At 44.1% G+C, this 26,800-nt stretch overlaps 2 protein-coding genes across 5 annotated transcripts in view; one reads left to right on the forward strand and one right to left on the reverse strand.

The window, feature by feature from the left end:
• The first annotated feature begins 888 nt into the window (after positions 1-888).
• On the forward strand, positions 889-18,087 carry robo4 (roundabout, axon guidance receptor, homolog 4 (Drosophila)). 2 transcript variants are annotated; one of them, XM_042091195.1, is made up of 19 exons: positions 889-1,307; positions 5,014-5,340; positions 5,431-5,588; positions 6,573-6,693; positions 7,112-7,250; positions 7,882-8,009; positions 8,784-8,899; positions 9,157-9,388; positions 9,663-9,784; positions 10,172-10,343; positions 10,813-11,007; positions 11,505-11,547; positions 11,746-11,867; positions 12,102-12,422; positions 13,012-13,119; positions 14,349-14,499; positions 16,085-16,351; positions 16,836-17,167; positions 17,774-18,087. In XM_042091195.1, exons 1-19 carry the CDS (start codon positions 1,103-1,105, stop codon positions 18,028-18,030), a joined length of 3,516 nt encoding a protein of 1,171 aa, XP_041947129.1. In that variant the 5' UTR covers positions 889-1,102; the 3' UTR covers positions 18,031-18,087. The 2 variants fall into 2 exon arrangements, with proteins under 2 accessions (XP_041947129.1, XP_041947130.1); XM_042091196.1 differs by lacking the exon at positions 889-1,307 and adding an exon at positions 2,751-3,072.
• Positions 18,088-21,474: 3,387 nt separating this feature from the next.
• robo3 (roundabout, axon guidance receptor, homolog 3 (Drosophila)) overlaps positions 21,475-26,800 on the reverse strand; it is a 117,196-nt gene continuing 111,870 nt past the window's right edge. For all 3 annotated transcript variants that reach the window (XM_042091193.1, XM_042091192.1, XM_042091194.1), the window contains 5 exons: positions 26,286-26,470; positions 25,443-25,556; positions 24,933-25,109; positions 24,351-24,493; positions 21,475-22,279 (listed from right to left, as the gene is read on the reverse strand). In XM_042091193.1, the coding sequence (XP_041947127.1) occupies positions 22,268-22,279; positions 24,351-24,493; positions 24,933-25,109; positions 25,443-25,556; positions 26,286-26,470 (631 nt within the window). In that variant the 3' untranslated portion in view covers positions 21,475-22,267. The remainder of the gene's footprint in view (positions 22,280-24,350; positions 24,494-24,932; positions 25,110-25,442; positions 25,557-26,285; positions 26,471-26,800) is intronic.

A 26,800-nucleotide genomic window follows, 5' to 3' on the forward strand; every position in this document is an offset into this window, starting at 1 on the left:
AATAAAGTTGAATAAAAGATGCTGAGATCTGAAAGGGGAAGATGAAGCTCGTCCAGAGGAGGAGTGGTCCCCCATACATATGCACGGCTGAACCAAGGCCATTAAGGGAGGTCAGCTGTGTGTGAAAACAGCCCTGTGTAAAGCCGCCAAGTGAATGGCGTGCCTCTGGAACACAGGGATGGGAGGGCGCCTGTTTTGCCTCCTGTCAGAGCACAGGGGCCAGTGGGTGTTGTGGCCGCACATTCCTGCCCGTTTGATGTCTTAAAGTAGGAGAGACGGCCATTGTGCGGGAACTTGATCGGTCACCTAGCAGACACTTGATTAATGGAACTGATCCTCCTTAGTAAATGAACCCCCCCCCCCCACCCCCAACACACACACACACACACTCACAAATAGTCACACACACACATACTCTTGCCTGCTTGTTTTCCACCCATGTGTACGTGCAGAACCAATGACATGTACGTATGTTGTGGAAGGCGACGGGACCTTAGGTCCCCATCCCCGAGCTTCTCTCTCAGCTCTCTCAGCTCTCTCAGCATGGTGCCTGAAACTAGTGTTTGGGCCATTGTACTCTCCCCCAACTTCTTATCCAAAAAAGAGAGAAAAGGGGTCAATAGAAAGAAGAGAGTGTGTTTTGTGTTAGTGTGTCAGTGTGTGTGAGTGCGGGTGTTTGTTGAGTGAGTGTCGAGTTTGTGTGTGTGTGTGTGTGTGTGTGTGTGTGCATGAATGAGGGAGATATAGAGAGAGAGAGAACTAAGAGGCGGGTGGGAATAGAGGCACAAAGCAGTGCAAAGAGACATAGATGGGGAAAAAAGAGTTAAACTTCATAACCATCTCTGCATAACTCAAAAGCACTCGGGAGCTCCAAGACTTTGTCAGACACACATTCTCTCTCACACACACACACACACCTCGCTCTCCCATGGTGTCTCCCAACACGCAGAGCAGAGCAGGGATGGGGCTCCTCTGGAGGAGGCTCTAGCAGGGGAGCGCTGTGTGTCCCTGGAGAGCTGGGTCCCAGTGGGAGTCTCCCCCCACACACACACACACACACACATACACACACACACACACACACACACACACACACAGGAGGATGCAGCCTGGCACTTGGCTCCTGTGGGCATTGTGGCTCCTTACCTGGGCAGAGGCCACACGTCAGTGCCAGTGTCAGTGCACCTGTATGCCAGACGGCACCTCGGAGGTCGGCGGGGCGGTCAAGCCAGGCAAGGAGCACGTCCGTCATCATCATGGGGGGCATAGACACCTCCAGCACAGACACAGGGGCAGTAGAAGGAGAGGTAAGACCACTGCAGCCTTTACTCACTTTGATATGAGTTTGATAAAGTATTATATTGTCTCTCTGTTAGTCTAACTGAAGTCTCATATGCTTTTCATATTATCCTTGGGTAGGATCAAGAATCTTTAAATGGCAGTCTTTGGTTGGATAGTTATAAACTGAGATGATTACTTTTGCATTTCATATATGATAGGCTATTAGATGGAACAATTGAAAGATTAAAATATTTTTAGCATCTTGCTTGGATTAAATTGCTTTTAGAATCAACCTCACTTCTTCAGTAGCTATAAGATGTAATAGTAAAGATCTATATTTCAACATTGCAAGTACTGAGTTCAGTTTTTTGCATATTGATGACTAGACATAGACTTTCAAATAGATGAGAAACTGATAGAGAGCCCAAGGTAAGCTAAGATAATCCATGCTGACACGAGTTTACAGCATTCAGTGGATAAACACATTATGCAATCATTTGTTTGTGTGAAAGTATTTTATCCTAGATTGATCCCTAGATCTTGCTTTGCTACACAAACATTTTTATAAATAGTATAAGGGAATACCAAACTTCCCCACTGTGTGTTGCCACTGGGACACAGAATGCAGGATAGAAGATCAACTGTGTATAGATGAGCTTTCTATGTGTAGCCTAGTATACTTTTATCTTTGCCTCCCTTCTTACAATATGCACTTCCAGGTGCTTGTAAAACATGAACATTTCATAGTTTTCATATTTATAGTTTGCTTCTACATGACCAGTTCATTAAAGGCTGTTTGAACAGAAGCTTGTTTTCTTCTTTCATGTGCATTTTATATACTTCCACTGACCCCATCCTTTATTCAACTTAAAAGCTACCCATAATTGCCTTCTTTAAGTTCAGTGGTGTTGAAGCCAATCTGCCAACGTAGATCTGCCAACGTAGTCCAACACAATGGCAGTATTTTAAGCAACACAATGCAAAGTTCATTAAATGACCAATTATGAATTCCCTTAAAGAGAAATAACTCCGAATCAGTATTCCTCTCTCAAGGACTCAGTCTACCCATGCCCTGCTTTTTTAGAGACGGAATTATGTGATATGCAGACGTAATAGACTACTCTTTAATCGTTTTTCTGATTGATTGTTCACTTTCCTATTTACTAGACAAGTAGGCCTACACTTTATAAAATGGACAACTATTTTATATTCGTTTACTGTTCGAAACTATGAACGAAATAGTACCTAACATAATCGTTTTCTTTATTTTACAAAGTGTAGAAAACAGGATAGGCTACGTGCAGGGCAATACATTCGAATAAATTCAGTAGCCTATATTCACAATATTTTGTGATACTTTGTCTTATTCGTGTAAATAGACATGTCAAACAATATGCTACACTTTTTTCATCAAAGCCTTGAGGATGGTGGTAGCTGGAATGTTTCACCTTTTATTGCGAGAAGAAGCCGCCTACAGGGAGTGACACAATTCCGGATGGCGCTTTCTTGAACTCAGACATATGTCGCCAACTAGTTTGCGGAAAAATTAGCATATTAAATACAAACTACACACCAAGTGCAACTGGCAGGGAACTCTTCCCTAAATTGAAGCTTAATTGGAACATCAACTCCTAATCCACAGAAATTCCAACGCAAGACACCGGGGAATTATCTGTTTTTTAAGGCAGATGCGTCAAGAGATCACGGGAGGTTAATAATTATGCTCAATCATGAGCCCACTGCTGGTTTTTAAGCTCCTCTTATGTATCGGAATTACTTGTGGACTTCAAGGTAAGACTTGTAACTGGTTTATTGTTGTTATAAGATATGCGTTTCACAAGTGACTATTAAGATGGAACGAGATATGCGTTTCACAAGTGACTTAAGATGGAACGAGTAGGCTAAGTGGCAGGATGTTTGATGGAGTGAACACTAACAGAAACAATAGAGGTGACATTAAATGCAATGTAAGAAATTCAGAATAGTTGGCTTTATTTTGATTGTCTAGGCTAAATTGCGTTGTTATAATGCTACAAATGAATGTACAACTTTACAGGTGTCCACGTAAGGTGTTGTTTATTTATATCTCCACATTGCAGCAATAACCTTTAGCGCGGCAGACAAAGACCACGCTCTGACAATACACATTTTTGTTTAGAATGACTTCTCAATAGACTAAAATCAGTTTAGAAGAGTTTTGGTCTACTTCAGCTACTTGAACAAAAACATATGGTTTGATGCACATTCATGTAACTTAACCGATTTTGCCTGTGTGCACCATGGACATAACAAATGTAGGCCTATAACAATAAACAACAAACAATTTTAAAGAGTGGTAAACTGCATAGCCTACTACAGCAAATAAGAAAACAAGCATAAAAACTCTCGCCAGCGGATGGGCTCCAAAGCATGTGAGATTTTTTTTTTCAGGAAATACCCCCTTCAAAAAACAATAGAGACTTTTTATAGACAGAAATTCTTTGCCAAAAATGCCTCAATCACATTCCTATCACTGTTCATACCCTCCTTTTCCTCTGCTGTTTATAAAGACAGTCATCTGACGTGAGAGTGAGAGTCAGAGATTTCCACGTTATTGTAGCCTACTGGTGAAACAGTCCAATGGGTGATATTGTCTTAGATATCTCTGTGAGTCTTCAGAACGAATGTGAAATACACTGCAAGGGTCTTTAGTGTTACTGTAAGTGCAGCATTTTTGTCTTTCTTCTAGATTGTGAGTCATCATGGAAAGAAACATCAATTATTTTTGACACTCTCCCATTGTGCTGGTGGTGGTGTTGTCATCAGGCCGCTAATAGCAAGGGTCTGTGTGGCTCTGTGAGCAGGTGAAGGATATCCTCTGGGTTGAAGATTGTGTTTGTGTGAAGGAGCTTTTGTTCCAGGCACAGTGTAAGAAACAATCTGTGGACCACTCGGTTTCCGGCCCTAAGCAGGAAGCAGTCCACGACCCAGGCATCCTACATGCCCAGCGCATAAAACAAAGACAAATGACAAGGTCAACGTAAAGGGCAAAATGTGTTTGTTTATAATGAAGGGGTTTTGATGTTCCCATCACTGGTATTTTGAGTCATGTTTTGGCCTCCAGAAAAAATAGCATAATATCCATGCATCCTACCATTTACTGACAGGTTTACACTGTTTACATGTTAAAATGTGTGTATAGGCTACATAAACCTGATTCTAATGAGGGAACCTAAAAGTACAATTCATTTCAGTGTAGGAGTTCATTTTAATGTCAAATGTCATGTTTTGTGAAACACTGACTGTTTTGTTTAAGGGTGAGAATGGGGGGTTGGGATGTCCCATTCACCCCACTTCATTCTCTGGGGTCCCTGGTTGACCCCTGACCTGATGCGTTCACTGCTAAGTTAAGCAAGGGGCATTAAGTGGAGAGCACAGCACATGGGATGTCTCTGTTTAGTTCTGTTGCCTTGTATGAGGACTGAGAGTTATAATACCTTGTTTAATGTAGGCAGACATTGTCAAATAATATAAAGTATAGTATAATGTAGCATGTAAGCATTAGATCATTTTCATGAGTTTGTTCCACTGGCTTATTTTAGGATGTTTTGAAAGAATTAACAGGTCAGCATTCCTTTGTGTCAATATTTGGCTGACCCACTTACCTGAATCTAGACTGACGCCACTAAACCAACTTTTTTAACGGAAAGTTGTACTGTATTGCCTCCCTGATTTCCTGTTTTCGTTTAAAAGGTTCCAAGCCCCCGCCAGATGAGATCCCTCCTCAGATTGTCCACCACCCGTCCGATGTGGTGGTGAAGGTGGGCAGCCCCGCCACGCTCTCCTGCAGGGCCTCGGGCACCCCAGAGCCCACTATAGAATGGCTACACAACGGGCAGCCCCTGGACATGAACCGCCAGGACGACCCGTCCCGGCCCATCACTCTGCATGAGGGGAGCCTCTTCTTCCTCAGTGTGGTGCCCGCACGAAGGGGCCAGTCCCATGAGGGTGTGTACTCGTGTGTGGCGCGCAACAGCGCCGGCAAAGTCACCAGTCGAAATGCCTCTCTGCACATCGCAGGTAAGTCTGGGTCGGTTGTGTGACTTTAAGCTACAGACACTGCACTCACTGTTGCTGATGGACCCCCATTCCTATGTTCTCCACCTATAGCGTTGCGGGAGGAGTTCCGTGTCCAGCCCAGTGATGTGGAGGTTGCTGTGGACGAGGTGGCCATCATGAACTGCAGCCCTCCCATCGGGCAGCCAGAGCCCAACGTCATCTGGAAGAAGGACGGCGTGCTCATCAACAGCACGGATGACCACTACACAGTAAGAGCCACTCTCCACTCTCATGTAACACATGCACAAATGAGACCCTTCCTAAGATGGGAGTGATAAAATACTACTCCTGCAGTCAACCAGACAGAGCGAGGTCCTAACAATATTGAGGTCATGAGTTCCTCATGCTTAAGGAACACAGAGATCAAATGTATATTTGTACTACTACATAAACTCATCTAAACATGTTAAATTAAATAAGCAATTCTAACGCTGTGTGAGTGAGTTGATATGTCCTGACATTTTTCTGAGAGTAACCTGAAGAGAACTGACTGTTCATCTTATCTGAACATCTTAAGGAGAATATCTAAGTACAGTTTAATGTCCTTGAGCAAATAGCTGGAAATAAGGAGAGATCAGAGGATGTACACAAATGGATTGTCTGATCTTGCAGGATTAGACTGTCAAGATGGAGAGCTATATCTGCAACAAGGAGAATGCGCTGTCTAACTGATTTTTTCATCCTTTATCAGTTTTGATACTGTTACAAAATGAGTCTTTTATGTTGGGATGCATACCAGCAGTTTCGGTGAAGCACAGGAAGTGATCACATGATGACAGCATTTTATTATGTCCATTAGCCTCCAGGACTAGCACTTAGGCAACAGTTAAAGTGCTCCTTGCATTTGATTGCCAAGTAGCACATATCTACTCAATAAATGTGTATCTGTTCATTATATTTAAAAACATAATTTTGGTGAAGGCTGTAAACAATTTGATAAATCATTATTGAGTGTTATAACTAAATATTAAGAATTACAGCTACTGTTATTCCGTCTGTGCTATAAGCTATGTGAAGGGGATAAGTGAACTATTATTATCTTTTTCTGATATAATAATAAATGGACATATCATTTTAATTATAAGAATAATGGACAGCTGAAGCAATCCCAATTACAGACCTAATGATGTATGAGTTATGGTCCATTCAGACTTATGATCTGTGCTAATCATCTCTCTATCCATTATGCTAAGGTGCTTAATGGGAAATTAATCATCGGCCCTGCCCAGAAGAATGACTCGGGGGTGTATATTTGTGTGGCGTCCAACACCATGGGGGTGCGGGAGAGCCAGGCTGCCAGACTGTCAGTATTAGGTAAGAGTGCTCTGGTCAGCAGTAACTCACCCAGGTTGATATGGATGACTTGGGATGATAACCTCTTTGGGCCACAAACATTTATTTTACATGTGTGTGTATTCTGTTTGAGACAATAACAGTCTGTGTGGTCAATTTGATTGGTGTCAATCCTGACTCATTGCCTTCATTTAATTGCAAATGAGATGGTTTATGACTTATACTCAGACAAAAGTAAATTAGTAAATAGAAAACAAATAGGAATCCCAGATCAGAGATTACAGGTTACTGTACATGTTAAGGATATTACATGTTTTGTCTATGACACGTGATAAAGGAAATCACACAATATGGCATGCATGGTTATATGCATGAGATGGTTATATGCATGAGATGTAACCAAACTCTCTCTCTCTCTCTCTCTCTCTCTCTCTCTCAGTGAAGCCAGTGTTGGTGCGTACACCCCAGGACGTGAGCGTGAAGGTTGGGGAGGCGGCGCACTTCTTCTGTGAGGCCGAAGGAGACCCCATGCCCTCTGTGGAGTGGAGCCGGGAGCAGGGCCCTCTGCCAAACGGCAGGTCAGGGATCCACACACAACGCTAACTGACCATGCGCTCACTACACCACGCAATTACTAAGGCTCACTACAGAGAGCCATTCCATGCTGACTACACCACACAATTACACTTCTCACTAACTACAGTCAGAGAGCCATTCTACAATGACTACACCACACAATTACTACTGCTCACTACAGAGCCAATCCCTGACTACACCACGCTAATACACTACTCACTTAAGAGAGCCATGCGCTGACTACTCGTGTTGTAGCACACATTTTTTGCATGGGTACAATAGAGTTTTTTTTTCAGTTGTTTGACTTGTTGTATTTACATTTGACTTATACATATTGTAAGTCATTCCAAGTGTATTATTTTATGTAGCATATGTAGTTCTCAGGATTGTGTGTTGGTTGGTGTGCGTATAGACCCTGCAGAACAGGGTTTGTGAATATACTCATAAGAGAGGGTTTTCACTCATTGGTGGTACAACCCTCAGATATTCTGGCTCTCTAGTGGACACTGTAAAAGTTAATGGACATTCATTCAGTTTACTCACCCATCATCTCCTTAATGGGCTACTGAAGCATGCTGCAGCACTCTGCACCAATGGCTGATGTTACTGTATATTGTTATGTTTGTTTGACAGATATCTGGTCAATCCAGACAAGAGTCTTCAGATTCACTATGTGACTGACCAGGACAGTGGGAAGTACACCTGCACTGCTGTCAATGAGGTGGGAGTATCCACGGCAACCGCAGTGCTTCATGTAGAGGGTAAGATGCAGACAGAAGCACACACAAGCCAGTGGTGGAAAACTCCAACTTCATAAAGTAAATATGCTACCATGTATCGGTACCTGTAGACTTTTATGTCTGAAAGGTACACTGTATAATTCTTCGGTGTATTGCCAAAAATTGAATATAGTATCTGTAAATATGTGTTGATTAGTGTGTAAATACCATAACCAACAAATCAAGTTATTTCACTGGTGATTTCACAAATGAGCTTATCAGCTGCTTGTAACATATACAGTATGTGGTGTGGTAGGACTTTTGCTTTCTGAAGTCAGAGTTTTCCACCTCAAGCTATTACTGCCTCTATAATTAAAGGTGCTCTAAGCGATGCCACACATTTTTTAGGCTAAAACATTTTATGTCACTTACTGCAAACATCACCTAACCAACCGCTAGCTGTCTGTGACCTGAATACACTGTAAAAAAACACGATCTCTGTGGACAGCACAGGCTCCAAAAAAACGGCAACAACAACAACCTGGGCAAACCTAGCCCCTACAAACATAACAAACTGTTCCAGCAAATCACAGACGAGATGCGCATTTACGAGAGTTTCAATTGCACGGGAGCAGCACAGGAGGGAGGGGGAGGAAGTAGCGAGCTAGCTCTCTGTTTTGTTTGAAAGTCAACAGAAGTGACATTACCCAGCATCGCTTAGAGCACCTTTAACATCGAACATTGGAGAGAATGTTTGGCTTTGTGTTTGCTCCTGTTGGTTGTTTTGCTAAGATGTGTTGTGTACTTTCCTGACAGATGCTTTGAACACTCGGCAGAAGGAGCTTCATAAGGAGCTGTCTGCTCTGCGTGCAGAGCTTCAGACCGTGGCTGTCATGACTCCTTCCTCAAATATGTCTTTGGTGCAGTGGAAGGTACAGGGACTTTTGGTTGTAAAGAGAAAGCAGACATGCACCAACATCCAGATAGTCACAGGAAGCCATTTTTACTCAGATCTTTATCACAACAGTCAAAGTGCATTGCATGGATACTACTGGCATCATGAGACACATCCACTGAGTGTTTCAAGCCAGCCATCGTCTGTCTGTGAGAAATGCTTTAAAGTAAGAGACAACAAGTATAAATGCTACAGGCTCTGTACTTATGCTTTTTCTCTCTTGGTGTTGCCCAGCTCCAGTCTCTACCAACCCAGCCACACTACCTGGATGGATGCGAGGTGCTGTACCGCTCTCTCCTGCCTGCTAGCTCTGACTGGGCAGCCAAGAAGGTCCCCCTGCCAAGCCTGCAGACAGAGGTCGGTCCCCTGAAGAGGGGCTACAAGTATGAGTTCAAAGTGCGACCATACGGGAGTAACTTATATGGCAGAGAGAGCAACACCAGACACCTCAGGGTGCCAGAGATCGGTAAGGACCGCATCAGCCTCACCATGGGGGTGCTGCTAATTATATCGACATACAAAAATACCCCATGTACCTTTGGAATATACATTATGATTAATTGTGTAAATAACTACACTGTAGATGACAAGTGTAGCATAACCAGTGAAATGTATTACGGTTGCATGATGATGACATGATAGTGAGGACACATGATAGAGCAAGGAGCAGAACTAGGCTATTTTTGCGGATGTTTTCTATGAGTGTCTGCATGAGGACTAAGCTTCTGATGTGTCCATAGCCCCTGGTGCCCCTCCTCAGGGACTGTCTGTGACGATGCCGGTGGACCGAAACGACACAGTTCTCTTCAGCTGGGGTCCTCCACCTCACGACACTCACAACGGGATCATCCAGGGCTATCAGGTACTGAACAGCAACATGAATCAGACCAGAAGGTGGGGAACCCCGTCTCAGAAAGTAAAAGTCCTACCACGTATTTGTTCCAACCATTCACTAAACCAGCTGATTCAAGACAGCACAACTCCTCAGCCAGATAGTGATATCGGATGTCATATGTGATGATTCACATAGATCATGTGAAATCACCTTTGTAGAACTGATACTAAGCTAATTAGTGAAATTACCATAAAACCAATACATTGTAGAACTTTTACTTTCTGAAGCTGGGGTTGAATCAGACTGAATGGGCCTCTATTGGCCACTATGGGCCACTATAGGCATTAGGGTGTTGTACAGTATTAACAGCACGCTGCTTGTGATTTGCTCTATCTACATGCGTTTCCTTCTCAGGTGTGGTGTGTGCAGTCAGATGGTCAGCCGTTTTTTAACTGGACGTTGGACAGTGGGACCCACAGTCTGGAGATTGGCATGCTGCACCCAGGCAGGCAGTACTGGGTCAGAGTGGCAGCTGTCAATGGAGCAGGAGTCGGCGTGAAGAGTGACCCTCACAGACTGCTAATAGGTGAGAGACAGCAGTGCACAGCTAGCTCAAAGCATGATCTAAAACTAGCTCTGGGTTGGAGTACATTTCAGTGTCATTTCATTTGTAAACACGTAAAATGTAGGATAGTAGTATTTCTAAGATCTAAGGCACTCAAGAGAGTTGTAGGAAATGGAATATAAAAATGTTTTTCCTCACTAAAGTGGTCTGTCCTTCCAATGCAGGGCATATAACAGTTAGAATAAATGCTGAATTCTGAATAAATAACGTGATAATTCATAGTCTATTCATTCCTGTCATTCTTTAAAAAAACAAATCCAAACAGGGCCAGACAATTTAATTTCATATCGTCCTGAGGGGATTTATTAGCATTCTGAAGAAGTGTATAATAGTTGTTTTTACAATATACTGCATGTGATCATTAGCTTCTCTCCCTCCCTCTCTCTCTCTCCCTCCCTCCCTCTCTCTCTCTCTCACTCTCTCTATTTAGAGAACAACCAGCGTGTGTCTCACGCTCTCCCGGCCTCAGGCGCTCTCCCTCGGGTTCTGGCCGTGGTTCAGGACCCGGTGTTTATTGGCAGTGTCGTCGTGCTCCTGTGGTGCCTCCTTATGGTCACCGCGGTGTGCCTGTACCGACGCCACACCAGGAACTCGGGCCTCGGCCACAGACACCACAAGAGCACAGGTCAGCAGTTTAGAAAGTGACATCACTTAACAGGCACCAGTCCTCTATATCAGAGTCAGGCTACTGCATGTTAAACATCACAGCCAGGTAAACGGCCAATTGTGCTTGGGTCTGCTGTTAAAGGTCATTCATTGTAAAATTGCTCTCTGCATGTCCAACAACTTAGGGTCAGTGGGAAGATGTATTCTAACCGGAGTAAGGATGTTATAGCACTCAGATTATTATGCATGCTTGCTCCAGCATATCTGTATAGAAATATAATACAGTATCCAGTTGGGTGTGTATACTATACCTTGCAGTCCTCTGCAGTATAAAACGGGTATGTATAAACATGTAAACTAAGGATTACATTTTAAAATTTAAAAACAGGTATCTATGTTGAAGACTGATGAGAGATTGATGCTATGCTACACATACTGTATATAAAATGTTTAGTTTATTTTTATATCAAATTATATACTCTAAATATGTCCCTTCAATGCATTTGTTTGTAACAGGCTTGTACAGGTTAGCCAGTGAGGACCTCATCATCAAGCACAGGTAATGCATGCCCAAAACTATCATCAGATAAGCCACACGCACAATACAAGTGGCTAACACTGTAGATTCATACATCTGAGATGCTCTTGGAAATTGTTTGTTGATTGTGTCTGTAATTATGACACATGGTCTATTTAAAAGCACCCTTGCTGGAGGTGGTGATTATCCAGGGCTTGTCTCACGCAGTGTCTCTTGCAGGATGGCAGCGCCTGACTCACCGTGGATATCTGGGGCCTGGAGACCAGCGCTGTGCGGTAAACCCTACCAGGACCTGTGGGCCCAGGGCCAGGAGAGCCCCAACCCCAGCCTCAGCAAGAGCAGTGAGTCCCAGGGAGGAGTTCCTTCCATATAGCAGAGGAGTCTAGATCTTCTGTAGATGATTTGGTAGAGCAGGACTGCACAAAGTCCATCTTGAGTTGCTATATGAGCTGCTTCAAAAGCAATCATGGATCCTCAATGGCCTCCAAAGCACAACTCAGAGATGTTTGGATCCTCAATGGCCACCAAAGCACAACTCAGAGATGTTTGTCCTCTTCTTTCTCTTTTGATGGCAGCTCTTCCCATCACAGCAAAGAAGGACCCCGGCCATCTAGAATCTGTCGTCCCCATAGTGCCTGACAGCTGCGGGGTTTACGGCACATTCTACGTGGATCTCAGCGGCAACAACCTCAAGACCTTCAACAGTCCCGCCCGCCGTACCAAGATGCCTCACTACCACTCCGCTGACCAGAACTGCGAGACCGTCATCATCCCTCAGCCCGCCGCCAGGAACAAGGCGGCCAGGGATGGGCCGGCGATGCCGTGGAGACGGGCCCTGCCTTCCCAGCCCAATATGGGGGTTCTCAAGGAATCCTGGGAGAAGAACTGCAAGCGAGGTGAGAGCAAACTCAACCAATCAAAAATAAACAAAACAGAACAAACAAAAAGAGAAAATAAGTCTACACACTCAAGCATATTCAAGCAAGTGTGTGTGTGTGTGTGTGTGTGTGTGTGTGTGTGTGTGTGTGTGTGTGTGTGTGTGTCAGAGGTAGGGCTGCACAATTATCGCAATTGTAATCGTAATATGAACCAACACAACCTAATCGCAAAAGCTACAAATAACCGTGCACCGTTAACTTTGTCTCATTTCTGACTTTTATGTTCATTTCATCCTCCCTGACTATGCCACTTCTGCTTGGTGGGTAGTGTGTGAGAGGCACAGAAATTCTGATTGGTGAGCTTCACAGTTGGTCGGGGGTGCTGTGCTTCTTGTGCACTGAGTGTGCTCACCAATCAGAGGTTGCATAAATTAAAGAGACTTTTGAATATTGAACTGAATCACTTCATTGACATTCAAAAGTCATTCGCAAATCACAATCGCAATATCTGTCAGAAAAATCACATTTAGATATTTTTTCCAAATCGTGCAGCCCTAGTCAGAGGGGTGCAATGTAAAGCGACTAACGTGTGTTGTTAATCCTCCAGAGCTGCATGCTGTGAAGAGCGCCCCATTAGTGCCTATGTCCCAGCAGTCCCGGGCAGTCGGCAGCATCACAGGTGTCAACAAACAGAGACTCAGCCATCAGCCGCCAGGTAACCCAACCATCAACACTTACATTCTTTTTATGTTCTTTCATCACTTTGACATTTTTCACGTTCCTCTATCACTTTGATACACTAAGGTGTAATGAAAGTACACTACATGAAAGTACACTACGTCTGGGGAAACATATTACAAACAGTAAGCATTCACAGTTAAAGGAGAATTCCGGTGTGATATTGACCTAAAGTGTATTGAAACATGATACCGAGTGTGAACGTATGTCTCATAGCCCATCTCGGCTTGTCCCCTGCACTCCAAAATCTGGCGCTAGTTAGCCGATGCTACCAACAGCTTTTTCAATAGTGGTGCTTCGGCATCGGGCTAGCCATGCAAATAAATCACTGTTTTACACCCATTTACGAGGCTCAATGTATCTCCACACTTCATTGGTAGACTTCCGAAGGCCCTGACATTTAAAACGAGACATTGAGAACTTTGAAAAAGCACTGGTAGTTTACTTACAAGACGATTTATACAGACAGTATCTTCACGAAGTTTAGCGTTTGCAGCCATCTTGAATTTAGTCACGATAAGTCGAGCAACGAGTAAGAATGAACAGGTATGATAAGGGATCAGATTCCAAAAATAATTCAGTGGAAATGCATGGATTCCAGTTTCTTCCAGTAGCAGCAACTGGAATCCATGCATTTCCACTGAATTATTTTTGGAATCTGATCCCTTATCATACCTGTTCATTCTTACTTGTTGCTCGACTTATCGTGACTAAATTCAAGATGGCTGCAAACGCTAAACTTCGTGAAGATACTGTCTGTATAAATCGTCTTGTAAGTAAACTACCAGTGCTTTTTCAAAGTTCTCAATGTCTAGTTTTAAATGTCAGGGCCCTCGGAAGTCTACCAATGAAGTGTGGAGATACATTGAGCCTCGTAAATGGGTGTAAAACAGTGATTTATGTGCATGGCTAGCCCGATGCCGAAGCACCACTATTGAAAAAGCTGTTGGTAGCATCGGCTAACTAGCGCCAGATTTTGGAGTGCAGGGGACAAGCCGAGATGGGCTATGAGACATACGTTCATGTATCATGTTTCAATACACTTTAGGTCAATATCACACCGGAATTCTCCTTTAATTACACATTCAAAAAATAGGAATTAACAATAATTACACATCCACTGAAAGCATATTAAGGTGTTTAATGTTTGTCTATGTAACCATATTTAATGTGTACTAATTTCTTCTCTGTTGCCCCAACCCCCAGCCCTCCCTCCTCCAGGTGGGTTCCCAGACGGCCTGAAGTCGACCTCCTCTCCCCGCATGCTCCACTACTCGGCCTCCCTGCACCTGGTGGACATGATGCCGCCCCCCCCTCGCTGCGGTGAAGACATGCACAGCTTGAGCTCAGAGGAAGGGTGAGTCAGACCCCAGCAGCCATAACCCTCCCACCCCCATCCCACCCCACCTCAGCAGCCATTGTTCCACACTTCCTCCTCCTAGGGTCCTTTCCTCTGCAGATCTGTGCGGTGTTTGTTTTAAAGGCATTCTCGTGTGTGTGTGTGTGTGTGTGTGTGTGTGTGCAAATATTTAGTCCCAATGGATTCAACATAGTTTTTAAACTTAGACTACTGGCATAGCCGTATACAGTATTATTTTTACATTACCATACTATTGACATTGGAAACATTTGCAGTTATTTGCTTTATCATACAAGAATGCTTACTTTTATAGTAGGACCAGTTTGGTTGTGTGCATTTTGTTGTTATTGTAAACTGTGAATCATTTCCCTGACTACAGAACTTCCACAGACAAAACTCAGGAAGGAGAGCAATATCTCTTAACTGCCTCTCTCATGGGCCTTGAAGTTCACACATATACTGTTTAGTATTTAGGGGCTGAAGCCATAACAACTGTAGTTATGCAGACTAGACTCTCAGATAGCAGATGGGTGAACACTAAAAAGTTTTTGGTTGTTGAAGCCATAACAATTATATTGTATTGCTTCTTGAGGTGATAACAAGCATATGGTGCAACAGCCTGTTGAATAGCAGAGTGTGCACTAAAACTCAGACTCAGACAAACAGGTCAAAATGAGAAAATCTCTATCCATAATTGTGTGTCTGTGGAGTTGCGTGAATGTGTGTGTGCGTGTGTGTGTGTGTGTGTGTGTGTGTGTGTGTGTGTGTGTGTGTGTGCAGTTCAAAAGTTCTTCCAAAAACAAGCAAACGTACGGTGAGTGTGGGTGAGCAAGAAACTGGGATTGAGGGAGTTTGTGCATGTGAGAGAGGGAGTGTAATGAATGTGTGTGTGTGTGTGTGTGTGTGTGTGTGTGTGTGTGTGTGTGTGTGTGTGTGTGCGTGCGTGTGTGCGTGCGTAATGCCTTTAAGCACAACCAACTCATTGACTCAAATGCTCTGCTGGAGTAGAGAATGAGACAATTGTGTTAAATCTCATAAAAAGGTGCTTGATTAGGGAATACTCTTCCAAAAACACCAAGTGCCAACTAAGCTAGGTAGACACTGTGCACTCGATATAGTAACTCAAAACATTTCGATCGGATCGTAATTGATGTGCTCACACTAGGCCTACATTGTTTGACTGCTCACACTGGAAGACAGCCAACACGCCAGATATCCAATCGGATTGGACTGGAGCTGGAACAATGATTGTTGCCTCTTCTAATCATGCGTCATGAGCCTGTTTAAACTACCCAACAAATTGGACAGACCAGATTCAAAAGTTTGTTGGATCTGATTGATTCTAGGCTAAAATCAGTGCCTGTTTGGCATAAGTCAGCACCAATCAAAGGCTGCATGCATCATTTTGCTTTTATGATGTCATCACATAGATGTCTCATAGAAAGTATTTTGCAGTGTTTTTACTATTTTGTATTTGAAATACATATTTTTAAATATATGTATCAAAATGGCTGCCCACCCCTGATCCTTACTACAACTACTGTACAGTCAGGACAACTCTAAAAGCCACATCTGACTCCAGCTCCAGCAGGTCAACCAAGCTGACGATGGACGTGGGCTCTCTCCAGTCCATCTGCACGCCATCTGTGGTGCGGGGAGCGGCCACCTCCGCCACCACCTCTGTCTGCCCCTCCTACCCGGGCCGCACCTACAGCCGCCTGTCCACCGCCTCCTTCTGCAGGTCCGCAGAGCCCAGCCTGGACGAGGACCTGGACCTGGACGACGCCACGCTCTCCACACAGGACGCCACGCAGTACCTGGAGATCAGACCCAGAATGGACAGGGCCGGGTAGGACTCCCGTTATTTACTCAGCCGTGGGGCCGGGGCCGGGTAGGACTCCCGTTATTTACTCCGTGGGGATGATCTGGAAAGAATGTACTAGTGTCTTGGTAGGACACTCTAGAATGTGTTTAGCTCAGGGCATTTGTCATAAAAGTTTGATAAATACATTTTAAGAAGAACTTTTGAAAATGAATTACTAAATGTAAATACCCTCATTGCTGGATAAATGTGTATTATTCACAGTCACATGTTTACATAAGTTCTTTACAAATAAATAGCTGCTTGAGATGAGAGCATAGTTTTCCTCCATCCTAAGCAGGGCACTTTAGAGCAAAAATATGAAGCTACTGTATGATTCCTGTAAGATTCCGTAATGATGGCGTAAGCTTTACAGGAAAATAGCAGGACATTAACCCTCAGGTCGAGCATTTCTTGTGTCTCCAGAATGAAAGATAAAACACTTTAATAATTCATTCTCTGTTATTTTTAGTGTACTACCAGATAACCTCACCCCGAGGCCCTTCTCCCCGACCCCCACGTTTGGCTACATCTGTGGGCCATCAGAGGTGGAGGAGGTGAGCGAGCGCAGGGGTCACCAGCGTGGGGTGGCAGGCCGGGCGCAGCTGAGGAGCACCCCCTCGTCCTGCTGCAGCGAGTGGGAGGGGTCCCTGTGGAACGCCTGGGGCTCCATCTCCGAGGGCAACATGCCCAGCGCCCGTACCAGCATCATCAGCTCGTCTGACTGCTCGTTCATGAACGATGCCAACTTCGCCCGAGTCCTCGCCCTGACCGCGGAGTCGATGACTGGAGCCAGTCTCTCAGGCAAGCACTCCACATTGTTAAACACTGTTTACACCAGCACTCCACACTGCGTTTCTGCGTTTCTAATGACTTTAGTTTGCATTTAGGAATGGTACAGTTGTTTGGTCTGTGATATTCTGCCATCTGTGTATTTAATCCTGTCTAATCACTTCATGTAACCACTAGGTGGTGGACTTATGTTATGCTATGCTTGCAACATTTTTTAGAGAAATCTGATGGTTGTATACTTCCTACCACTAGATGGGGATGTTTCTCCACTCAAAGCATACCCTCTTTTCAGTTCACCCTAATGTAGTTGTACTCTGTTGCTTGTATTTGCTGTCACTGGGATATTTCAAACTCCAAAAGTATTTTGAAGATATTTTACATGAAATCAATGATTTTTTCTTGTATTTTTGTAAAACCTTATACAAATACAAAATACAGAAAACTTTACATTCGTAGTAACAACACCATCATGTACTATATATTACATGTAATGTCAGCAAACTGAATTAGCCACTATTCTGAGTTGATAGAATTGTTTCTCTATGAGATTGCTGTGTTCTTATCTCTCTTTCTTTCTATCTGTTCTATCTCTCTGTCCCTTTATTACTGTGAGTGCAGATTTCTCTCCTTCTGGGTCTCCTCTGAACGTGCTCTTCCCCCCTCCGCGGGACTGTTTCGGGGAGCTGGACCCCTTACCCGTGTGGGACTGGGGCACTACCTGGGTGGACGAGATGGAGGCGCAGTACCACGCCGGCCGGACAGGGGGCGCCACAGCTGCAGCCGCAGCCAGCCTGTCCTCCGTCCCAGACCGCTGGGGCTATCACCACCGCCAGGACCCCAGGCAGGCCAACCACAAAATGCCATCGCACCGATGAGCATCGCCACATATACTCATCACTAGGTCACCCCTAGAGAACTTTAAACATGTTGAAGCATATAGTATTTTCAACCTATTTTTGGTTAGTTGACTGACATGTGAGTACCAATGCGATTCTTTCTGTCTTGAATTCTTTACTGATAGGAGCAGCCTATCCATAATAGTGTCATGGGTGATGAGAATTGTTTAACCAGTATCCAAACCCCAGGTTAACCTAAGTCACAGGTCATGTTTGAAGTAGACGCTCCCCCAGTACCTCAGGGCAACACCTTTCTATATATGCTTTGGGATTGACAAACGTTTTGATGTTCAATTCTTGTGAAGACAATTTGATATGGTTTGTAGTGTTTTGTATGTTTTTTTAGACTGCAATTTCATTCTGCAAATCTGATAATAATCCAGTCAATTTTAACACAGTGTACAGATGTGTTCTTTGGTTTATGATGTCAGTATGCATCAATACTTTACTTTGCCATTTAATGTATTGTGAGCCTTGAATTGTTCACCCATTTAAACTTGGCAACAAATGCCCAGTTGAGTTCTTTCCTGTCATTTTAGTTTTATTCTGGTAATTTCTATGATTATCTTGTAGTGTTATCAGTAACATTTTGACAAATGTTCTCTTACTGATTTATGGATTATATGAAAAAGGTAATAGATGTGGGAACACTTTATATAACACTGCTTATGTTACAGTGTAATTATTGTAAAAGCATTTCAGCAAATTTGTGAAGCTTCGTGAGCCTTAAACCACCTTGTACTAATTCTGACTGAGCCTGGAACATGTTTGTACAAAGTACTCTGCAATTTTTATATATATACTGTATATATTACATTGTAACATGGGCACAGTGATATATAGTATTACCATAGACTTTAACATTATTGAACAATTATGGAAATGTAAGGGAAAACTTAGGGGAAAAAATGTATTGAAAACTAATTTTATCCTATAGTGGAAATGTAATAATGTCAACCTCTCCAGAGGTTTTTGAAAGATGTCTTTTTCTATGACTGCATATGTTATATAAGGATGTATTCCGAACTAACCTTGCTTTCTGTATATCTATCTATAAATATAATAAACAAATAAACAAAAATCAACAGCTTCGACAGCATCTTCCAATCTCCTCCTCCTGCGTTCTGCTCATCTGTGTTGATCTGCAGGGCCTGGTCGGAGGTCTTTGTGACTGTGTGTACATCATTTGAAACTCCTGATCCTGGGCGCACACAAACACAAGTCCCATTACAGCACAGCCGAGGCGGCTTGTCTGACATGCTCCCCTCCAATCTTGGAGGATTATCCCCCATCTCCACAACTCCGCATGGCCATATGCTTGGCAGGAAAAAAAACACGTCTTCCCTGCCCCCAGTACCAACGCACACACACACACACACCACACATAAACACACACACACACACACACACACAAAGATACAAGGACATACAGGAATACAAACCCTTTCTCTCTTTCTCCCTCTCTCTTTCACACACACACACACACAGCATAGGTCTCAGCACCAGAGTTAAGATGGCAGCCAAAAACACTATCTTTTTATAGCTTGTCAGTAATCCAGTGACCCACATTACCATGCAATATAAAACAGTGCTTTTCCTGTTCAGTTTGATGTTGATGTTGTTCACTGCAATTTATTTTTCATGATATAGCTACCATTTGTCCAGTGGGATTATATGTTGTGGAGAGAGAAAGAAGGAATGAAACATTAATTTGTTTGACCTCTTAAATCCTTGGTATTGATTGTGAGGCTTTAAGTTTTATGAAACTGTTAATACATCTCCTTGAGCCGTAGCGCTAAATGACTTTTCATGATAAAATGAAATAAAATGTAAACTGGAAGGGCAGCTCCATATTAAGGAATCTCCCTGGAGATCTGACAACCAAATCCACAAGTTAGAGGCTTGGGACTCTCGTTAGCAAAGCTCACACCAACACAGATGTCCTCTCAGATAAAAAAAATCCCATTGCAAGGGAAATTAACTTTCAGAACTTACAACAATATTATCTGTACTGTATTCTGTACATCTGCATTTCTAGTCTACATCTATAATTGCAGATTGATATGTGGTTACAGATACATAGACATTAGTGTGGTAGGTAGATCGATACATTGACAGCCTCAGAAGCCAGCATATGAGAACAGTGCTCATACTACTGGCTGTGTAAGTCCTGATGTTCCCCGTCTCTGATATGCCTGTGAACTGGTTTCAGAGACAGAGGGCCCCGCCATCACTGCATTTAGCCAACTGGTATGGGTCAAGCCCAGGGGAGTCAGGACTGCATGTAGCCCAGACTGACCCACATACTGCTGGGGAAGATTAAACTTCGGTGTCCCTCCATCTCCAAGCTAGAAAGGGGGTTGACTCTCCGCTACACTTCCAATAGCATGAAATCCATTTCCCCCCTTCATGTCATTTCACGATCTGCCTGTTCGTAATTAAAATTGTAAATCTCGCTTTATCAACACGCATCTTGTCAAACACCAAGCTATAAGTTCCATGATGCCAACATCAAAATGTTGACTTTTTTTTACGAGCATGCGTGGGAACAATACCCTATTATTTTAGTGCCAAATGTACATTGTGCATACATTAAAACGAACAATAAAGTCAAAAGGCATCCATCTCCAAGCGAAGTAATTAACATGGAAATTGGAGAAGGTTATTCTGGAGGCAGCCTTCAACCCTGCGGCCCAGATGGGAGTGTCCTTGGTGACACCGGTCTAATAAATGGGCGGATGATTTATGGGGAGATGGGGCCCCTTTAAAGGCTGTAAAGGGGGGATGTAAGGTATCCATTATGCCCCGAAAAGGTCAAATCTCAGCCGATCTCTCCCCTCTGGAGTGGAAGCCAATACGGCTCACAGGGTTGGACGCATCCCCAAAAAGAGTCTCTAGGGATGTTCTAGAAAGAAAGAAAGTTAGAGAGAGAGACAGAGAAGACAGATGAATGGTCAGACAGAAAGACCATCTGAATTCGGGTGTGACTACTTTTTGATTTGGAGTGACAGGTTAGACGTGCACTGCCATTCCTACAGAGGTCGGGGTGAAATCCCCTCCACTGTAAGCGCTGTGAACAGAGTGCTTCCCCTAAGTCGCGTTGATGGAAGCCATGCCTCAGGTGGGATTGTCTGAGCAGAATGTGGTGCTGAACGCTGTTGCATTTTTTTTCTTTCCCCTCCAACTGCTTTTAGCAATCTAGCAAAACTCTTGCAGAGGCAATTTCATGCTCCTCAGAGCAGGCCTACCCAGGTGGAATCTGCTGTGAACTGGGAAAGGCAGCCTGTTTCACTTTGAAAGCTAGTCCCTAAAAAAATACAGCTGCAAAACAACCCCACCCCAAATCCTTCTTTCACACCAACCGGGTATTTATACGAATGCTGTCAAAATTGCCACAAGCAAACAACACAAGGCAAAATAATGTATAGCTCAACAAATGTATTTTTATTGTATTTTACAAAACAACAAGACTACCAAAAAGTTAGTCAAAAGAACAGATCGTTTTGCTTTTCTTTGAACTGAATACATTTTGCTTGTTTGTTTTTTTTATTTTTGCACACTGTCTCCGAAACATTAAATAAAAAAGGGATGGATACAATCATTTACAACAGCAGTCGAATAGCAGGCTCTCTCAGTGAAAAGAAAGGACTCTATTGGTCAGACCATGACGACGGGAAGCCAAGAAACGGAGGGTCGCTGGCGGACGCAGCCTGAAGCGGAGGCCTGTGAAGTGTCTGTCTGTCTGTCCACGGGGCTGGCTGACACACACACACACACTCACACACACACATTGTGCTTTGTATTCTTCTTTTTTTTGTTGCTCTCCAACACAACAAAGAGTGCAATATTGTTTATGTTCATGTCAAAGTTATATGATTTCTACTGAACAAAAGAAGAAAAAAATGGTTGGCACATTCAGACACTGACCTTGCTTGTTATACTGGACGCCTTTTTTATTATAAATACAATATATTTTTTCCTCTTCAGCTGCTGCAGAAGTCCATGTAGAAACCTTACAGAGATGGCTATTTACATATGAAAATGGAGGAGCCAAATGCTCCGGCGACGTTATAAATAACAATAACATAACATAATAACATCAAAATCATAATTCAGAAGTCCATGATTCATTTCTGGTGAGGCAGACAGTGATTCTGTACAATCTTGCTTCCTCTCCACAGCTTTGTCTCCTCTTGTTTTCGTTCGTAGTGTCCACTTATCTCATCTCCTATAAATCGAAAGAGAAAAGACAATGAGACATGCGGCCTTCAAAGGCACAAAGGACAGGGCTTCTCTCTTCGAGTGGTGTTTGCCAGAGATGTCATTTTCAATTTAGGAGCTTTAAATGGGCTTTAACAAGGCAAACCGAGACAAAAAAAATAACACCCAGAGCCCTGTGACACCAAGGATAGTTAACAGAGTGTATGCTATGAATATAAGCCGATACTACTACTGTGTGTGCTTTGCGAGAGAACAAGGGGTCGTGTGACTGTTTCAGAGGCTCGGAGGCTGACGCTTCATTCAGCGTTTATGGGGGTTGTGGGTCATAAAGTCTCGGAGCAATAAAAGTGATAAAACAATAAGGGGCGAACCCTATCCTGTGGTGGGGCTTGGGTGAAGGGGGGGTGTCTCTGTTCCCCTCTCTCTCTCTCTCTCTCTCTCTCTCTCTCTCTCTCTCTCTTCATCAGGGGATCTTTTCAGGCTTGGCATCCGACTGGAAAGATAACGTTAACCGCCAAGGCAGGTTGGGGGACTGGGGGGTGGGGGTGGGGGGGGGGGGGGGGTAGGTAACCTGAGAGTTGCCCCAAAACGAACACTGCCCTCTTTTGTGTGGCTAACCTTTCATGTTTTCATCAGAGAGACAGACAGTGAGAGAGAGAGAGAGAGAGAAAGAGAAGGAGAAGGAGAGAGAGAGAGTTCTGAAGGCCAGACACTTTCTTCATCCAGACAGCATGGTTAAGTCACTCACTTCTCCCATGATTGTCCGGCTGCCTTTGCTCAGTAGAGGGTAAATGAAACAGGTTGGGTTTCCGTGGCCAGCCTCCTGATCTAATTCATCTGTGAACTCCTGCCTGGAACGCTCGCCGTCCCCAGCCTCGCCCCACATGTTAATCACGCGGCACACATTAAAGCCAGCAGTTAATTGACTTTTGTGTTGGTGTGCAAACTCACCGGGGGAAATTATAAAATACACAAACCCACCAGGGAGCACGCTCGGGAAAATTATAAATAACAGCGACTTGCAGCGACATTTATGGCTTTCAATCGAAGTCTGACTTATTTATTGCCCTGTTTTTCCCTCTCTTTCTTTCTCTCTCTCTCTCTCTCTCTCTCTCTCTCTCTACCTCTCTCTGAGCAGACCAGAATGGAAACGAATGAAACTGGGAATTGGTCCGACAACTAAGATACCTCTTTATCCTCCCACAAGCTTAGAATTGGCCACTTACCCCTGCACAGGCAAACCCTCTTGATGATAAAAAAAAAAAAAACAACATAAAAAAACACAGTGGTGGAGCTTTGGGGCTTTGCAGTCACGACATACACTGGCGATCATGTGCTTAAAGAGACTAGGGACCCTACCAAGGCAAGCCTGAGGGAGAGAGAGAAGCCGACTCCCACGGGACTGAGGGGGAGGCTGAGTGTTGGGCTCTGTGTCTCCGTCGGATGTTAGGACTCGGATTAGTGGCGACTGTACAGCAGTGTTTACTGGGTGACACCGGCAAAACTACACAAGTATAACGCAAACTCAGTCAGGGCTGGACATTAGTGACCATGTCACTGAGTTGACATTTACTCCCATAGTGGACATTATGATTTAGCAACACGGACAAACAAATGTTCGCTGAAAGAGTGCTCCCGTTTCTCATATAGTGACCAAATCAGCACACTGCAGCGTATTTCACAAAGCAGGATGAGTGATGTACCAAGATTACAGAGGGGAAGTGTGCATTTATGTCCATTTACGCATTTGGGTGGCTTTCAGTAATCTGGCAAGCTGCCTCAGAAATCAAGCTTTGTCACCCCCCTCAGCTCACTAAGAAGATGGGCTCAGAAAAGGCATGGACATTACATTGGACATGATCAAGACTGGGCGCTGTGGTGGGCATGATAAAAACCTGACCTGACAGTGGCCATGACAGAAACTGCTCTTGACAGAAGGGAACGATCAGAGGCGAACTCTAAATATGACCATGACTGAATGTGACAGAGGAGCGCTGTAATGGCCTGATACGGCAGCAGCCTGGCATGGCGATGGTGATGCCATCCTGGTGCCCCAGGTTGTAGTGTGCGGCGGGTACCTCGCCGCGCTGCTTGGCCCCGCTGTGGCCTCTGGAGCCCGTGGAGCCTCGTGACGAGGAGCTGCCCGTCGTGGAGCAGTTGCTGGACATCTGGCCTCGGGCAAGGTGGAGGTTTGGCTTGGTGTAGGGGACCATGTCTTCGTCTGTGATGGGAGAAAATGTAAGGCTTGAGTCAGACATTGTTGTACAATAACATCTCCACAGAAAGGTCCAAAAATATCAGCTATCACTGGAGTGGATTTAGCTCAGATCTGATATGGACAACTATGAAGCTGGTTTTCAGCATGGCTAATGCTGCCTTCAAATGGACCTAATGACACGGGAAGTGGTCCATACACCTCATGAACTTGAAACCCTCAGAGTATGGTCACTGAAGTCGTAAATACAACAAGGGGGGGGGGGAATATACAGACTCTTTTCATGAACATGGCAAACATTTGAAGGCACTGAACACTCCCTCATCAGGGCCATGCAAGTGATAGATGTAATGGAAAGTATAAAAGTTGGCTCTGTATTGTCTGTCCGGATCTGACAGTGAGAGTCTGCACTCATAACTGTGTGTACGGAATCTTAGGCCCTCACCTTCTTTGCGTCGCTGTCCTGAGCTTTTCCTGTTGGGGGCGTAGTGGTCTCTCCTCTCCATGGAGCTGCAGACGGAGCTGCCATCTCTGTCCAGAGACGTGTGTCCGTACTCCAGCGTACCTGACGGGGTGACCAGGAGTTCGTCCACGGGAGGGGGCTCGGGGGGCGGGGGCAGGTCTGCAGGAAAGGGGAGGCCATGTTAACTCAGCACACACAGAGAAGGTAAACGAACAAACAACATACATCAAACAAATTAACATTCACACACACACACACACGCCATACACACATACACACACACACACACCAACATCTGAAGATGGGGTCAGCCATAGTCTTTAAGACACAAGGTTAAGGTTAATTCAACACAAACAACACACTCACATCCACAGCAAACAGACAGCAAACAAGCAAACCAACAAATAAAACCGCTATAAAACCGCTGTCCCACATCCACATTGCAATGTCATTGCAACATGAATAAATGAAGGCTGTTTCTCTGAGCCTCACCTCCTTGCATCATATCTCTCCTGTACTGGCCACTCTTGGAGGTTTTCTTCTTAACGCGTGACTTGGGTCCGGCGGGTGACTGGGAGTTGTCCAGAGGAGAGGCTCGTGTTCTGCCTGTGGACATTACAGGAAGAAAAGAAGCTGTTGGTGGACATCCTTTTGAACACTCCTACAGCGGCCCCTTCACTGTGAAGCGCTGTAAGTACTTAGGAAAGCACTATACTGTAAATGGAATGTGTTGTTGTTATTTATGTTGTTATTTTGACAGTGTACATCTTATTGGGCCCTCCCTCAGACAAAACACCATATGACAGATACCATATACTGTCATTAGATATCATGATGGCCGGTGATGTGACATGTTAGCTTTATGAATGTCATGACAGCTCTGAGAATCGAAGATGACATTCCAGCTTATGCCCCCATGGTCTCCAGATCCCTCTGCCTACACTCTCATTGTGGAGCCGTGACAACATGTTAAAGCTCCCAGTAGGGAGAGTACTGAAACTATTACAGAATTTCACAATTTATATCATGAGTAAGTAATGACAAATCCTGAAATGTATGAATTATTGAAAAAGGTGTATGGGCAATTTTACTGTATTCAAGAGGCTGAAACATATTGTTTATAAATTTGAAGTGGTGATTATATAGATTGTGAATAATGAGATGAGGTATATAACTGTATGGAGGGGGCTGGAGCCTGATGAGTTGTAGTCGAACATTTTAGCATGTGTGTTGGACAGTGAAATATTCAAATGAGTGTAAATACATAGGAGGTACGTGGGAGGTATGCTAATGTATAGAGCTGAGATGAAGTGATTTGGGGGGGGGGGGTCAGACCTGGCGTAGTAGCACTGATGTTCTCGGCGCTGAGCGTTGCCCCCTGGCTGAGGTCACGGCGGTGTGCTGAGCGCTGTGGCGTGCTCCCCTCTGGTCCCTCCTGATTGGCTGACAGGTTGGGGTTGGACTGCGTCAGGGGCGGGCTAGGGGCACGAGGGATAGGCACGGGTCCACAAGGCATCCGCCTGCAGATATAAGGATACAATCACACCATTATATAGTCATGCTCTTAAAGTTGTTTTTTTTTCTAATGAAAATTTCATTAGTGTATCACATCAATATATTCCCTTTGTTGTGATGGCAATGTGCTCATACATGCACAGTTTCTCTAATTAATTGATATCACTGCTGGTTTCAATTTACTTTGCTGCACTTTGTCGTAGACAAAGGTGAAAAGTTGAAGTCTTCCCAGGAGAAAGAAAACAAATTAAGCAGTCAGACGTAGCCAAGAAACAACAATGCCAGAGACTTCTTCTCTCTGAGCCCTTAGATATAAAGTCTAAATCTACTCTGGC

The sequence above is a fragment of the Alosa sapidissima genome, chromosome 5 (genome assembly GCF_018492685.1).
Source record: "Alosa sapidissima isolate fAloSap1 chromosome 5, fAloSap1.pri, whole genome shotgun sequence".
Taxonomy (NCBI): domain Eukaryota; kingdom Metazoa; phylum Chordata; class Actinopteri; order Clupeiformes; family Clupeidae; genus Alosa; species Alosa sapidissima.